This window comes from Microchirus variegatus, assembly GCF_963457635.1.
Source record: "Microchirus variegatus genome assembly, chromosome: 13".
Taxonomy (NCBI): Eukaryota; Metazoa; Chordata; class Actinopteri; order Pleuronectiformes; family Soleidae; genus Microchirus; species Microchirus variegatus.
The window spans coordinates 13090014-13105861 of NC_139814.1; the positions used below are offsets into that span (position 1 = coordinate 13090014).

At 42.4% G+C, this 15848-nt stretch overlaps 1 protein-coding gene across 1 annotated transcript in view; it reads left to right on the forward strand.

Moving 5' to 3' along the window:
* ripor2 (RHO family interacting cell polarization regulator 2) overlaps positions 1 to 15848 on the forward strand; it is a gene marked incomplete at its 5' end in the record, with an annotated part of 67759 nt that overhangs the window by 45940 nt on the left and 5971 nt on the right. Inside the window, 13 exons of the mRNA XM_083899488.1 lie at positions 1157 to 1309; positions 1863 to 1941; positions 2200 to 2223; positions 2471 to 2524; positions 8789 to 8938; positions 9917 to 9980; positions 10208 to 10251; positions 10454 to 10579; positions 11849 to 11997; positions 12780 to 12909; positions 13319 to 13465; positions 14688 to 15434; positions 15544 to 15731. Coding sequence (XP_083755614.1) covers positions 1157 to 1309; positions 1863 to 1941; positions 2200 to 2223; positions 2471 to 2524; positions 8789 to 8938; positions 9917 to 9980; positions 10208 to 10251; positions 10454 to 10579; positions 11849 to 11997; positions 12780 to 12909; positions 13319 to 13465; positions 14688 to 15434; positions 15544 to 15731 — 2055 coding nt within the window. The remainder of the gene's footprint in view (positions 1 to 1156; positions 1310 to 1862; positions 1942 to 2199; positions 2224 to 2470; positions 2525 to 8788; positions 8939 to 9916; positions 9981 to 10207; positions 10252 to 10453; positions 10580 to 11848; positions 11998 to 12779; positions 12910 to 13318; positions 13466 to 14687; positions 15435 to 15543; positions 15732 to 15848) is intronic.

Genomic DNA, 15848 nt, shown 5'->3' on the forward strand with positions numbered 1-15848 from the left:
TCATTCAGCGTTGCCCTACATTTGTGGCGACTTAGCCTTCACTTGTGCTGCTGGCGTGCAGCGAGACGCGGCACGTTACGACTTGACGAGCGTTGGTGGAGTCGTGGCCGTGTCCCTGAAATAATAATAATAATTCATTGCGTTTATGTTTTTGGGGAAATTGAAATTTGTCGGCTAAATTCTATAAATGTTTTAAAAGCTGAGATGTGCATGAGCGAGTAGGAAGATTGTGACCTAAAACAGGAACGCTGTGTGTGTGTGTGTGTGAGGTGAAAAACTTAGACTCAGACATAATTTGATGATGGAGTTCATCATTTCACAATTTATATAATCTTGAAATAATAATTTACAGATATTTTCCAGCACAAATGACACAAACACAATTCTGATTTTCACATCCATGTAAAGATGGGGGGGCTGTATGTTGTAAATCAAAACAAGAGGGAAACTGGAAGCAGTCATTTTCAATATCAACCAACCGTGTTTATGAAAATGCAAAACTGGGATTAAGATGTGATAGTGCAGCTCCACTGAACGCCCAAATTTAATCTCAGCAGTAGGATCTGCTTCTGAAACCTCCATCGTCGAAGTAGCCGTCTCACATTTCTGTGTCAGAAGTTGTTTTAAAAGTCTTAAAATCATCTATAAACAGCCTTTTAGATTCCTTCTTTTCATTTATTTTCTTTTATATGTTGTTGTCTCTCTATAAGAAGACTTTATTGTATATTTTGTGAGTGTAATCAATGTAGTTTAGGTATATTCTCTTCTGTGTACTTCAGCGATATTTTGTATTTAGGTGGAGCCTTCAACTACTGTGCAGTGCAGTGGACTTTTGCCTCTCCCTGCACTGTTTATTTTTTATATATTTTTGTGTATTTTATCGTGTAAGATCAATCATATATAAGGCGGTATAGTGAGAACATTGTCAAGCACTCTTGTCCATTTATGAGATGAGATGTTGTACCTTGTAGTCTGCAGTAAATGGTGTGAGGTGAATATTGTGTTTTCATGTTTTTGAAAATGTGGAAACAGAAATGTATCATGTACAGGAGAGGAAAGCATAAATAACAAAAAAAAATACCGTCAATTACAAAAGAATTGCACATTACTCATTGTAGCTACTGTTGTGTGTGTGTGTGTGTGTGTGTTTGTGCAGGTGTAACTCTTTCATGGGGAACGCGGCGCAGAAAAAGCCTCAATCCAAGCCCAAGAAGCCTAACCTGTCGGGGCATAAAGGAGGCAGCAGCTCCAGAGAACCACAGCCCAAACGACTGGAGGAGGTTTACACTGCACTCAAACAAGGCCTGGAGTGAGTCACTTCTGCCCCTTTCCCTCTGGTCAAAAATACCCATTTAATCATGGGTTTAAAGTTTTTTTTTTTTGTATCATTATTTGTTACTGAAAATGTGCTTAATCTGCATTCACGACTGGATGCTTTTGCATTAATCGACATCAGTGGGAACTCAGTACTGGTTGAACATGCACATTTCTTGTGTCTGCTCTCTAGAGACTGAAGTAAAAGATGCATCATCACTGTAACATTATCACTGAGAGCTGTGGAGCTTTTCTTTTCTCCTTCTTCTTAATCTAAACATGTGAATAATTAGTGTTTATTTTGCAGTACATTTAGTGCCTAAAGGTGCTGACATGTTTGCCAGTGTATTTAAAATATAATATCTTGATCTTCCAGTGTGATTGCATTGCATCTTTGTCAGATAAATGAAGCAGCTAACGTGTGATTAAGCAGGAGTTTGCAAACAATATTGTGAAATGATTTAATTCAAAAGAATAAGTGGCAGATTATTCAAACAAACACTGTGTATGTATTAGACCTCAATTGTTGTGTTTCTTCTGCCCTGCAGTGAGTATCTGGAAGTTCATCAAACAGAGCTGGACAAACTCATGTCTCTGATGAAGGACATGAAGAGGAACTCTCGCCTGGTGAGAAACGAAGAAGCACTTTGATTAGTTTGAGGCTTTTCAGATGGAGTGTTAAGTGTATACATCTGCTGGTGTTAAGTCATAATATAGAATTCAGTGTCATTAATACACACTTAGCAATCACAATTTTGATTTACTACAGTGCACACACACACGTATACGCACACATAAAGGGACGTTTTTTGATGTGAGATGACTATAATGGTCTTGGCTACTGTACTAACTGTTTAACTGTGCGTCTGTGTTTCTTATCTGCAGGGAGTGCTGTACGATCTTGACAAGGTGAGTTGATGGAGAGAAGGGACAGTGGTTACAGTCATTTGAATTTAATGTGTAAAAATGGAGTTGGGAAGTTGAGAATTAAAATAGGAACATGGGTCAAAGAGGAAGAAATGGTTAATGAGCCGGGAGGAGATAATGTATTACATACTGTACCTCATTATATGTTATCTTATGGACACACAAGTAGTCCTTGTTACAGCTGGTAGAGCAGATACAGCAGTAACTGTCTTTTTCTGTCTTTCCGCAGCAAATCAAAACCATCGAGCGGTACATGAGACGTCTGGAGTTTCACATGAGCAAGGTAATCAGTGGTGTGAGACGATAACGGAGCGTTCTGTTCGGGCTCTTTTCAGGTGTTTCAAGACTATACTTGATTCTTAGAGTGGGTTCAGTCAGTGCTGAGTCTTATTTGTGTCCTGCCTCCATAGTCACTCTGATGTGTGGTGCGTATCTCCATCTCCACAGAATCAATGCTTTTTATTACATTTTTAAAAATGTGAGAACTGAATATTAACGACATTACCTCTCACGTGTATTCAGTAAATATTAAGGCACAACGAGCAGCTGGTTAGCTTAGCTCAGCATAAAACTTCAGCCGGTCTGTCTGTGTCCCAGCGCAGCCTGCGGCTCAGCTGTTTACGTCAGTCTTTATGCTAAGCTAAGCTAAACAGCTGCTGACTCTAGATTTATTACGAAAGAAGCAAATCTGGGACTGTTTCTAACCAGAATGTTGGAAGTAATCTTTTGTGCTGTTCTGAGAAATTAGATCATTATTACTTCTTCCCTTTAAAACTGTTTTTTTTTTTAAAACTGGCCATAAAATCCTCCTAATATGTCACAGACACTCAGGAATAATGTTCATATAACAAACTGAACTCACCAACAACAACAGTACAGCCAAAATATTCGCATTAAAAAAAAATCTTTTGCAGACTGCAAATCATGTTTATGTTTTGAAACCATGTTTTGGCATGTGGCGCCACCTACCGCCGTCTATCAACCATTGCAGTCAGTAACAGCCAGTTACGTCTGAGCTACAATGGTGGAGAAAACGAAACCTAAAAGACCTCGGTATTTTGAATTTGAGTGTAGTAACCGTTTTAGGCCACATTCTTACGTATGGCGCCTTTAAATATTAAAAAAATGTCCATTACAGTTGAGCTGCTCCATACAACTCTCTTTGTGTTTCTCAGTATAGTGTTTTTTAGCTCTTGTGTCACCCAGTGACAGTCCCACGCTGCACACAGGAAGTGTGATTTGTTTCATGTTAAGACAGACGGATGGTCTTTCAACAGTTTGAAGGGATACGCTCAGTCAGGTCTGATAGTTTTGCTTGACAGAGCCTGTTTTCAGATGAAGGATGCAAATTAAATCAAACAAAGTCATATTAATAACATAAAAAGGAACTTACCAAAGGTTACGTACTGCTGCTTTAATGCTGAAAATTGCACATTGACTTTAAGCTCCAGATTAGAGAGGTGCTCCTGCGTGTCTCAGGTTCACGTGTTGATGTTTTCGTGAACTTTGAGTCCGAAATGTCACCACCGTGGTCTCCAGGTGGGCAAACTTTCTCCCCACAATATTGTGCTCTATTGTAGTCGGGCAGAGAGAGTGACTTTTCATCCACATCCCCCTTTTTGAAGTCCAGTAATGGCCTCCCTCGCTGTGCATCAACTCAGGCGCAGCAGCAGGCAATCAGAGCACACACGCCCAAACAACAGCACGGCTCTAAAGGTAACCATGGTTACCCCAAGATGGAGCCTTTGAACTCCTGAGGAGCTCAGGGAGGCCATCTATTGGGTGACGTCATTAAGCCATTATGTTAAAAAACAACATCCTGTACATCCTGACAGACAATCAGAAGTCAGAAGTGAGGTGTGGACAGACACAGAGAGATGGTCCTTGGACTTTGTCGTGGCTTTCAAGTGTTTGTGAAGGGTTGAAAGTAACGGTGGATCTAGGTCAGGGCAGTTAGTGGCTACAGTGAAGTACAATTAACAGGGTCTTCAAAAGAGGAGGGAAGGAGGGAGGAACGTAGGAAAGAAGGGAGCATTGAACACGCGTACATGCACGTGGGTTTGCAAGCATCAGCTACTTAAGACTTCACTCACAGAGAGAAAAAACACGGACACAGATTCAACTCTTGTGCTATGTTGTGATGTTGTCACACGATCCTTTTCCTTTAACATCCAGCCCGACTCTCAAGCGCCTCTGTTCTTTGCAGCTCTGCACAAAAATAGATTTGTTTTTCGCTTGTAAATATTTGAAATGGTGAGGCAGCGACTGATTTATCTTGCCAGAAGGGCAACGTGCTTCAAAATTCAAAGCGCATCGAAATAAAAACCGAAATAAATCTGATGCTAATTCTGTTCTTTTGATTCTAAAAATATGCCCGCACTCGCTGTGTTGTTACAGAATTATTTTGCATGAACACACACACACACACAGAGGAGACAGGTCAGTTTTCTGAACATCAGCAGAGAGCGATCATAATGAGTGTCCTTCTAAAAGAAACGGTCAACCACAAGAGCAATCTCTCTCTCTTTCTTACACACACACTCATAGCTGGAAGCTGTAGGATTTACAGTAGCCTGATAATTACCCTGTCACAGAGTTTTAATAATGCATGTGCTTATTCACATGCATCTGATGTTATAAGTGACTTCCAGACAAATAAATGCACTTTCTATCTCACAGCTATGTTTGTAACTGAGACGGTATGTTTTCTTAAACCTGTCTGATAGATCGACCAGGTCAGCTGACTCTGACTTTCTCAGTTATTTTGTCCTAAATGTTTGTTTTTTTTTGTTAAAAAGACATCATCACTGCTCGGGGTTAGCTTTGTGTTGGACGTGTAGCCCGACTGCTATAGAACAGGACACACAAAGAGAGAGAGAAAAGCGCTTTTGTTTTGTGATCAGTCTTTGTAGAGGGAAGGAGCCTTCATCACCTTCATATTATTTGAGTGATGAGTACTTCAGAGAGGGAGAGGGGGAAAAAAAGTCACTCTTAGTAGATCCAGATACAGGAAATGAGCAACTTAAAATACCTGATATGATGTGAGACGATTATGTCACTATTATATATGCTTATATGCTTATACCCAGTTTTTTAAAAAAAGTGCTCACTGTTAATCAGTCAGCAGGTTTCCCTTTTCCAGCAGCTGTGAGTTACAGTGAGTGTGTACGTGTTAATTGTGGCTCAGGCTCAGACGTGTCTCTCTTTGTGTTGGACAGCTGCGGTGAAGAATGACTTAACAATCATCCATCAGCAAGTTGTTAACATGGGTGTGTGTGTGCGTGTGTGCTTGTATTTATTACCTCTCAAGGAAATTTGGAACCAGTAGTCATGACTGAAACCTTGTCCGAGTGAGACTGAACCTCATTTCTGGTTAAATTTAGGGTTAGGCTTTGGTTAGGCTGTCATTGCAGTGTCCTAAGAAGAGTAGCTGTGCAAACCTGTGTGTGCGTGTGTGTGCTCTTTTGTCTCTGGACGTGCTCCTGGTCGCCTGCAGATGTCTGCGACATAATTGGCACACGCAGTAGAAGCAGGTGGCACCATGCGGCCCATATGAGGTCCTGCATGGGTTAGTGTCTGCAGTGTGTGTGTGTGTGTATGTGTGTGTGTGTGCACTTACATCAGCAGGGCATCATTAAAGAGATGAGCGACAAGAGCTTGTGAAACAGGCTGCCAGACGTATCCTCTTTACCCAAAAGACAGGAAAATGTGCGTGTATATGTGGGTGTGAAGACTTTGCATGCGATTATTTTTTATTAAAAGTCTTTTTGGATCCCTATTTTCCCCTTCAACAATCCTGCCCCTGACACACACACACACACACAGGTTTGTGCAATTATCCTGGCATCAACATGCATTCATTTGGACAGACTAAATAAAGCCATAATCTTAACCATAACCAGTTAGCCCTAAACTTAGCTCTAAAGTTCCTCAGAAATGAGGTTCTGCCTCACAAGGACCAGGTTTTGGTCTCCATGAGGACTACTGGTCCTGACGAGGTCAGTGTCTATGCCAGAAAAATGTCCTAACAAGGTAACAAATACAAGCACACACACAGAAAGATCCCTATAGAGGCGATTGTGTGTTTGATGCTGTTTGATGTCGGCCGCCTGTTTTAATCTGCTTATAATCACTCAGCCCCTGGCTAAACGTGTGTGTGTGTGTGTGTGTGTGTGTGTGAGAGATTCTTTAGAGGATTCCTGCCATATCTTAAAGAAACTTATATTCTAAACCCACAGTCTAAAGTCAGATGTACAGTTGATACAGAGACAATCCTTTAAAACGCAGTCATTTTTAATAAAAACAAAAAACACAAAATGCTATTGGTCAGTATTTGTATGTAGTAAGTAGGCATATGTTGAATGAATATGAATGAGTGTATTTCATCCTTGATAAATATGACAAATATGACACTGCTGTAATCCCTCACTGAGTCATGCAGGTTTCACTGAGTAATGATTAAATGATTAAACCTTGGGTTTAGATGAGCAGATTGATGATTGAAAAGAATGTTAGTGTCCAGAGGAGAATATAATGTTACCTGTACAGTCTAGAAAAGTTATTAGTTCTCATGTCCGTCTCTCTGAGCAGGTGTATGTTATTACTTTGACATACTTTATAGTATTTATCTGCCTGAGTTTAGGCTTCTCTCTGTTTCTTTGTTTGTCTTCTGGCTTTGTTCCTCCCCGTCTCCGGGCTGAAATGTGCCCGAGGAAACACAATATGCTGATGGCGGTCCTCAGGAGTGGAGCTTGGCTGACCTTCAAAAGGACGTTTCCTTGAAGGCAGCGAGCGAGGGGACCTTTGTAGTGGAGGGGAGGGGGGGGGGGACAAAAATGAGCTTAAGTAGCTGGTAATGATATGATTACTGATTGCCCGAGAAGAATGAACGCCATTCATCAACTGCAGGTTGTGAAAGGACCCGTTTTATGAGTGACTTCTCTCCAAATTAGCAACGTTATTAGTGCAAAAGTTCACTCGGATGTATACGTTTTTTTTATTAATCTCAACTTCATCACACTCGGGCTCCCTTTGTTTCGAAGTAGACGTATGCCTTTTTAAAAGCCGTCAAGTGTAAGGTTCTCCAGAGGAGCCAGTTGTGGTTGAAGAGGGTTTTAAAGTTGGCTCAGCTCAGCTGCAGCAGCTCCGCCGCATTCACTACATACCAGAGACAGACGGGGCTGAGCCACTGTGGGGGGGTGGGGTGGATGAAGGGGGCTAAAGGAGCAGCACTGGGGCCCTGAACAAAAACATCCCACTTTAACTTTTTACAGTAAACCCACCACAGCGATAGAGAGAGAGAGAGAAAAAAAATACATTTAAACATTCAAACATCCTGTCAGTGTTTGTTTTGAGACACAAATATTCACTCAGAAGCCGTTAAGACGACAGGAGCCCATTTTCTCCCTAATGAGCGCCATAAAGAGCGAGAGCATCAATATTTCAGCATTCTCATCAGGCGCCATGAGATATTTCCATTTTAATGAGGCTGAGCAGAGGTGTGTTGTTTTGCCAGCTGCCGCTCTCTGATCATATGTACAGTGAGGAAGCCCAAAAATGTTCCAGTTTCTGGGAGGAAATCGGTTGCGTCAGCAATATTTAATTGTCTTCCATCTGGTCCGCTTTCCAGTTTTTGATTGTCAAGTGTTCTGTGCCATTTAAAAGTGTAATACGTTCACGTTCTCATCCTTGCATTAGAGTCATATCACGCAATAGTTCATATTTTGCCAGTGTCATGTATAAATATTTCACTGAAACATATGTATTTAACAAATTAAATCACAAAAATCACAAGTGAAATCATTCTGCCCTTATTTACATCTGTTTGGAAGAGTTAACCATGGCCTATTTTATTTGTAGTGGTGCCAAAAAGACACCGCGATATCTGAATAACTGGATGCTCTCTATAGATAGCACTTTTACTTTTTAATACTTCACCACAGAACTTTTTTATAGCAAAGGCTAAAACTGTAAAAAAAACAAAAAGAGGCTTCTTTTTACGCCTTTGAGCGTTGTGTCCTAATGATTCCTGGCAGTTGTAACACTTCAGCCGCAGCGAGAAAGCAAGGATGTGGAGTCTCTCTCTCTCTCCTCCGTAGGTTTGGGTTAGATCCGCCTGGTGAACGGAGCAGAATGAAGTCGGGGGGCAGACGTCTCACAAAATGAGCTTTAAACGCCGTCTGTTGTTGTGTCTCTCTGCTTTGGGAGTGTCTGTCCCACTGGAGTCGTAGACTGGGACACTGGGCACGTGCATTTGCCGCTGCAGGCTGCAGTTATGCTGATGCATACCAGCTGTGGCTGTGCTCGCTGTCATTTCACTCTAAGACTCTCTGTCTGTTACCTCTTTGTCTCACTGGCTGTGCATTATTTGGTGCAATTTCCTGTCTTTTCATCTTTGTACTTTTCAACATACGTTGATGTAAGCCACAGCAGCTGCGTGAGGACATCCTTGAATGAGTTTGGATTCATCCAGGATAATTTTAGGATGGAATGTATGGAGATGTTTGCACATGTATGAATCCACGTGTGTGTGTGTGTGTGCGTTCAGGTGGACGAGCTGTACGAGGCCTTCTGCATCCAAAGCCGTTTGAGAGAAGGTGCCAGCCGCATGAAGCAGGCCTTCTCCTCCTCGCCGTCCACTAAAGGCACCAAGGAGAGCATCGCGGAGGTCAACCGGCGATACAAGGAATACACTGAGGTACTGGCAGAAGCAGCAGCTGCAGCTGTTTTCTGAAGAAATATGTGTAGAAAGTGTTTTCACCTCACTGCAGTTATAATGGTAGTAATATGGGGATGTTGCATGACGGGTCAAGGCTTTGTCAAATGTATTCAACCTTTTTTTTTATTTTTTTTTTTTTATTTTTTTGCTGACATCAACAACACAATCTGTAACACTGATGTGACATTTGTGACAAACTGCTGCCTTTTGTTGGGTCGTATGTCAACAACAGGAATTCCCATCAACAACAGAAGGAAATAATCATGTATATGCACAAAAACATCGTGGGGGGTGCTGCGCCAATCTCAGCTGACGTAGGGGGAAAAGGCAGGGTACACCCTGGACAGGTCGCGAGTCCATCCCATAAGAGACCCACACACACGGGCAGAACATGCAACCTCCATACACACTAAAACATTGGCCTGCAAAATTAAAATAATGAATAAATAAATGAATAAAACGGACTAACAAAAAGTTACCAATAATGAATTAAATAAATTCTGAATAACACACATATAACATAATCAGTTAGTCAATAAAAATATTCTGCAACTTAGAAACAGAAATGTACTATATTAAACACTTAGAAATTAGAAAAGATCATTCTTATCTGTGCCCCTTGAATGATACTTGATCCAAGTCAAAGTCATCATTTGACAAAGAAGAAATTAAAGAATAACCTCTAAATGTTCACATGTGAGTTAAAACACAGATATTGTACTTAACTTGACTGATCTTTATAGAGTTGATACTTAGAAAATGTGATTTTTATGTCATAAATGGAATATTTGCTGACATTTAACACACACTCACACCTGTCCTGAGGGCTTAGAACAGACTTCTTTCCTCCTTTGTTTACCGTTGACAGACTGTGTCAAAGCGTGAAGCCGTAACTTGATTAATATATTGTTGTTCTTGTCTGACGTGTAATCAGTCGTAACTCTCCATCTCTTCCAGAACATGAGCACGTTTGAGAGCGAACTGGAAAACCTGCTCGGGGAGTTTCACATCAAAATGAAAGGTACGCTCAGAATAGGTCAATCAAAAACAGTATCTGTATTGATCATATGATATTATAGAAACTGTTGACTGACCAAAATCTTTATTATACAACATGGAAAAGAAAAAGAAAGACTTTTACACAGTTGGTTAATGTAAGGCACACAGTGTTTTATTACAATCACCAAAAAAAATAGAGGTCACTTGGCTCAGATTAAATGAATCTTCCTTTCTCTCGCTCTCTTCCAGGATTGGCAGGCTTTGCGAGACTCTGTCCTGGAGACCAGTATGAGGCAAGTGTTTTTGTGCTGCTTCTTATTTAATCTGGTACACGTGAAGTTGGTTTTCCATCAGAATTAAATATAGTATAATAAGTTTTAAATAGTCTCCATCTTGCCCCTGCCGTGTTAAGTAATGTGGCTTTTTTTAAAAACGTTAATTCCTTTGGCTTCAGGCTCACTTGTTTGTGATTTTTGTTTCCTTTCTGTGCTGCAGATCTTCATGCGGTACGGTCGTCAGAGGTGGAAGCTGAAGGGCAAGATCGAAGTAAACTCCAGACAGAGCTGGGACGGAGACGAGATGATCTTCATGCCTCTCATCACGGACCTGATCAACATCAAGGTAGGGTGGAAGTGGGACTCTTTGTTAAAGAGACAAACGGATATGTTATGTTTTCTTTAATAACTGAAAGGACAGTTTGATTGATAATGGAAATCATTAGCTTCCGCCTTAAAGGAGACATATTACGCAAAATCAACTTTTTAATCATTTTAATACTTATATTTGGGACTCTGGAGGCCTTATGAGTCGGCAAAGTGTGAAAATAGATGACTCAGTCATGTTTTTGTGGTCCTCCTCAGTCTAAGTACAGGAGATAAAACACGCGATGTTGATTTCTGCACTCATTGCTACGTCACAATGAGACATTCCTGGAATTGTTGTCTCGCGGAGCTCTGCTTTGTCCCTAAAAAAACATGAGAGTGAGTGCAGGCGAGGGCAATAGTATCCGGAAGAGTGGAAGTCCGTGCAGTGTTCTATTCTTGGCTCCACAGTGCAGCACAGAGTTCTACACAAACTTCCAGCCTCAGAGGATTTACGTGTCCAGTGGATACATTTTATATATGACGGCAATGTGCCGGCTAGAGTCTGCAAATGACGGCTTTTCCAAATGCTAACTGCTGTTAGCTCCCAGTAGCCTCAGTGACGCTGACGTTTCCTGTGTCTCATTTGCATTTAAAGAGACAGGCACTCAAAACAGTTCTGAACAGGGCTGTTTTGGCAGAGTGATTGAACTGCTGTGGTGCTTCATCCTTAAGGTATTTTGACCAAAGCATGTCACAGACATGTTCATTAGGACACCAGGGAACTAGGTTAACTTGGAGAATTAGGGTATAATATGTCTACTTAAATAAATGAAAGGGCAGATTGATTGTTAATGGAAATCATTAGCTGCCGTCTTAATACACAATATTAAAGACTGAGTTGTACTTGTTTTATTTTCTTAGTTTAATATTTAGCGAGGCTGGTCATCTGTGCAGCTCCCTGGTTTTTGGTTGCTTAGTTACGATGGGCATGACAGTAGCGCGACCCAAAAACACCTCTGTTGAAAACATCTCTGGCTTTGTCCATTCATTTTTTCATTTGTATTAATGCTTTTTTTCGATGCTGCCTGTGAGCAAACGATGTATCTTGTTACACCGCATCTTCTCTGGTCGATCAGCTGCAGTCGAGGGCGATGGTCGTCTTCAGGGCAAAACACAAACGCACCGCGACAAAACCACTCGTCGGCAGTCTCCGAACTCGTGCCTTGTTGTCGGATGAAGTTGAAAGATTGTCTTCCAGGCACTTGGAGTAAAAAAGACTTGTGTGTTGTCTGTGTTGTCCCATCAGGTGACGGAGCTGAAGGGCCTGGCCACTCACATGCTGGTGGGCAGCGTGATCTGTGAGACCAAGGAGCTGTTTACTGCCATGCCTCAAGTGGTGGCTGTGGACGTCAACGACCTGGGGACAATTAAACTCAACCTGGAGGTCATGTGGTAGTAAGTAGACTTAAACATGTGTTGTTCTTTTGTTTGTTTTATAACCATTCATATGTGGTTGATTACTATTTTTAATTCAGGAAGAAACAGTGGTGTAGCTTCAGCAGAATTTTGTCGCCCTTCTAGTGAATGAACCTATTATTATCTTGTGATCGGTTCTTAAGAAGTTCATTAGGGCACCTGGGTATCTCAAATAATGGGATTTAAAAGCAATGTTAGTTGAGTAGAGTGTATTTTAATACCTAAATATTATGTTATTGATTTTAGATTGTTTGTCCAATTTATTTCATTCATTTACTATACTCTATTGTTAACTATACCTGCACTTCTTTCACAATAGGTCAATACATAAAGTTACACAAGATAATGACATAGATATAACACTGAGAATTTGCTGTTACTTGGTTATTTTGTGATGAATTAATTTACTTTCATTTACTTTAACTTCCTTAAGGATTTTATTTGCAGTTTATGAAAGGGATAAATCATCAGTCAGGGATTGTATCACTGCTGCGCTGCAGGGTTGAGAATCACATTGTGTTGTTTGACCGTTTGAGTGTTTTATTTGTTTAAGAACACTTCACCTTACTGCTCAGCCGCAAACTCAGTGTCGACATGACTTGTCCTTTCCTGCCATCTAGTGGAGGAACATGTTAATGTAATAACAAAACAGAAAAAAAAGGGAAATCCTGCCCTGTGACACCAAATAAAAGACATCACTTATCCAGCAGTAAATCACAGTGCAATCACATTAAGTGTCTGGTTTTCTTGCCTCCATTCAGCCCCTTCGACGTCGAGGACCTGACCCTGTCGTCTGGAAACCTGAGCAAAGCCACAGCTCTCCAGAGACGAGTGTCAATCTACAGCCAGGGAACACCAGAGACCCCCACCTTCCAGGACACCTCCTTCTTTGTGAGCCCAGCACACACACACACACACACACACACACACACACACACACACACTCTTTAGTGTTATTGCTTTTGTAAGGGACAGTCAATGTTTTTTCAAGGGCATTTTTTACTGTGAGGTCCTAAATAAATGTCTGCTCCAGCGTATAAGTAGGTTTTCATTGTGGTCGAGTTTTTCTGTTGATGCATCATGCTTATGTGAAACAATGCCAGCCCTACTCCTAACTAACCCTCACCCATCTCCCTGCTATTCCCCTCCACATGCATTTCCACATCAAACCCCCCCCCCCCCCATTTCCCACACTCTGTCGCACTTAACACTTTCATCCACCTCTCCGGTGTCCCACTCACCTGCCCTCACTCGTATACCCAACACCCTTGTCCCATTTGCCTGCGTGCATTGTGTAAAGAAGTGGCGGCCAAAACCCGTGGAGCGCCAGCGCCTCTCCTTCCTGCACATGCTGCGAGACACCCTGCTAGAGAAACTAAGGCGCAGTCGCTCGTTTGGTGACCTGGCCTCACTTCGGCCAAGGCCTAAGTCCAGTCTGGAGGTCTATGTGAGTGTGCTGTGGCCCCTTGACCCTTTGACCTACCCCTGACCCTTGTGTGCCCACTGACTCTGTGACATGACGGGGATGTACTCCACTGCTGGTGTTGTCCAGTCCTCATGTGTGGGCTGCTGAATACCACGTGTGGCTGTTTGCATGTTTCTTTGCATGACACGCATGAAGCTGTTGTGTTTTTCCGTTAACACTGACCTTCGTGTGACGCTTGCTCAGCTCAGCTCAGATCATGATTATAAAGAAAATTGGAAATATGCTGAATCTTTTTCTTGATCTGCTTCCTCTCTATTGGCACTTTTTCACTCTACAGTTCTAGCACAACTCGGCACGGCTTGACTCAACTCGGTTTGATATTGTATTCCATTTCTATAGTACGCCGATAGATGTCGCGTGCATGATTATTCCAGTGCCGGCAGTCTGTCAAACCTCGACATAGCAGGTACTAAAAGATACAGGTACTATAACTAATGGAAAAGCAAAAAAATCAAGTAGTCAAGCCGAGCCGAGTCGTGCTGGAACTGTGCAGTGGAAAAGCGTAATTTCTCAACTCAGTGGCAGTTCAACAATAGGGGGTGCTATGGTGCCGCCCCACCTGTCTTACATGAAGAACCCCACAATCTGGTGGACCCCTGGACCTCCGTACTGGAAGTTGGTGTTAGACATTAACTTGTTATGATTAAGGTTAGGGGACGATGCTTTGTTTAGGCTGTCGTAATGAGTTGAAGTCAATGAAATAAACGTCAGAAAATCTCCCTCTGCTGAGGTTTCAATGATACTGAGCAAATAAACATGTGAGTCTAAGGTCATTTTCTGGTACGGAGGAATAGAGGTCGGCCACATTGCTGCAGCTGACTTTAACAACATTTTTAAGATATATACTGTTATATTATACTATTAATATATTACTATATTAATCATCAAATATTTTGATAATTGATTAATCAATTTGAGTGTTATTAAAATATTTTTTTTGTGTGAATAATTACATTTTCTGACAATTAAAGGACGAAATAACTCATAACAGATTAATTGATTATTGAAAATAATTATTAGTTGCAGTCTTGAGTCTTTTTAGTAAGTACACTGGTGTGATGCACCATTAGGGTGCTTTGGCGCATCCTGCTGGTGAAACAGGGTTGTATCCCATCTGAAAACTGACTGCCACTAATCTCAGTCTTTATCTTCTTCTCATTTACACTCGTGTCTCTTCTTGCAGTCCACTTTACCAGATGACGTCTTTGAGAATGGCGGCTGCGGCGTGGCTGAATGCAAGCGCCTCTCCTTCACCTTCTCCGACACGTCTGGCTCCATGTCCAGCCCCAGCCCCGCCCCAAGCTCCCACTCCCATGCCCAGTCCAACCCAGAGATCACCGTCACTCCTCCAGAGACAGAAACGTCATCTGTACAAATCCTCCCAACAAGAGAGGACTCCATCGCAGAGGAGCATTTGGTGGAGGAAGACGAGGAGGATGAGTATGACGAGGAGATGGGCAGTAGAGGAAGTAGGGGCACGAGCGCCAGCCTCGCCAGCGATGAAGCTGAGGTGGCTGAGGACTCGGAGTGGGAGCACACGGAGTCTCAGAGAAATTCTGGCTCCAACTGTGGTTCTGCTGCTCCATCTTTGTGCTCTGAGAGTCACTTTTCTACGGTGGCTCCAGAGGACGTTTTTCTGGACCACGCCGATGAACTGAAACCCGTGGAGCTGGACACGGAGGAGGCGGGCAGCCTGACCAGGCAGCTCGTGAAGAGACTGACATCTTCTGAAATTGTGTCACCCAGCGGGAGCTCCACTGAGGGTGGAGGCAGTCTGAGCTGGGCAGGAGAGGGGAGCAGAGCTTTCCTGGAGAGCAGCCTGGAGGAGGCCATTCACAGTCTGCTCATGAGGCTGGAGTCATTGACTCACCGCTGCCGAGAGCTGCAGGACCTGGAACAGGAAGTGATGCGCCTAGAGGACCTGCTACAGGTAAGTCAGCTGTCTGACTGCCTTTGTTCCTGAATGAAGAGGTGGATAATCCAAATGTACAAGTAAAGGATTATTATGAACTACTCCTCCACCCTGTGTCCACCTTCAGTGTCGTCTCCCGGGCCACAGAAGCAGATCTTCCAGCCTCAGTCTGACAGTGGAGAGTGCACTGGAGAGCTTTGACTTCCTCAACACATCTGACTTCGACGACGAAGATACTGGTGACGACAACGCTGTCCTCGGCAGCATTCCACCACAGAGGTCTCCGCTTTTCGATGTAGACGGAGAGAGGATTGGGTGAGTGATACAAGCACATGTCAATGAAGCACTGACTTTTCATTGACAAATGAATCTAATGTGTATTTATTTTAGGGGTGGAAATATTCATTGTTGTGAGAGCTAAAGTAAAATATC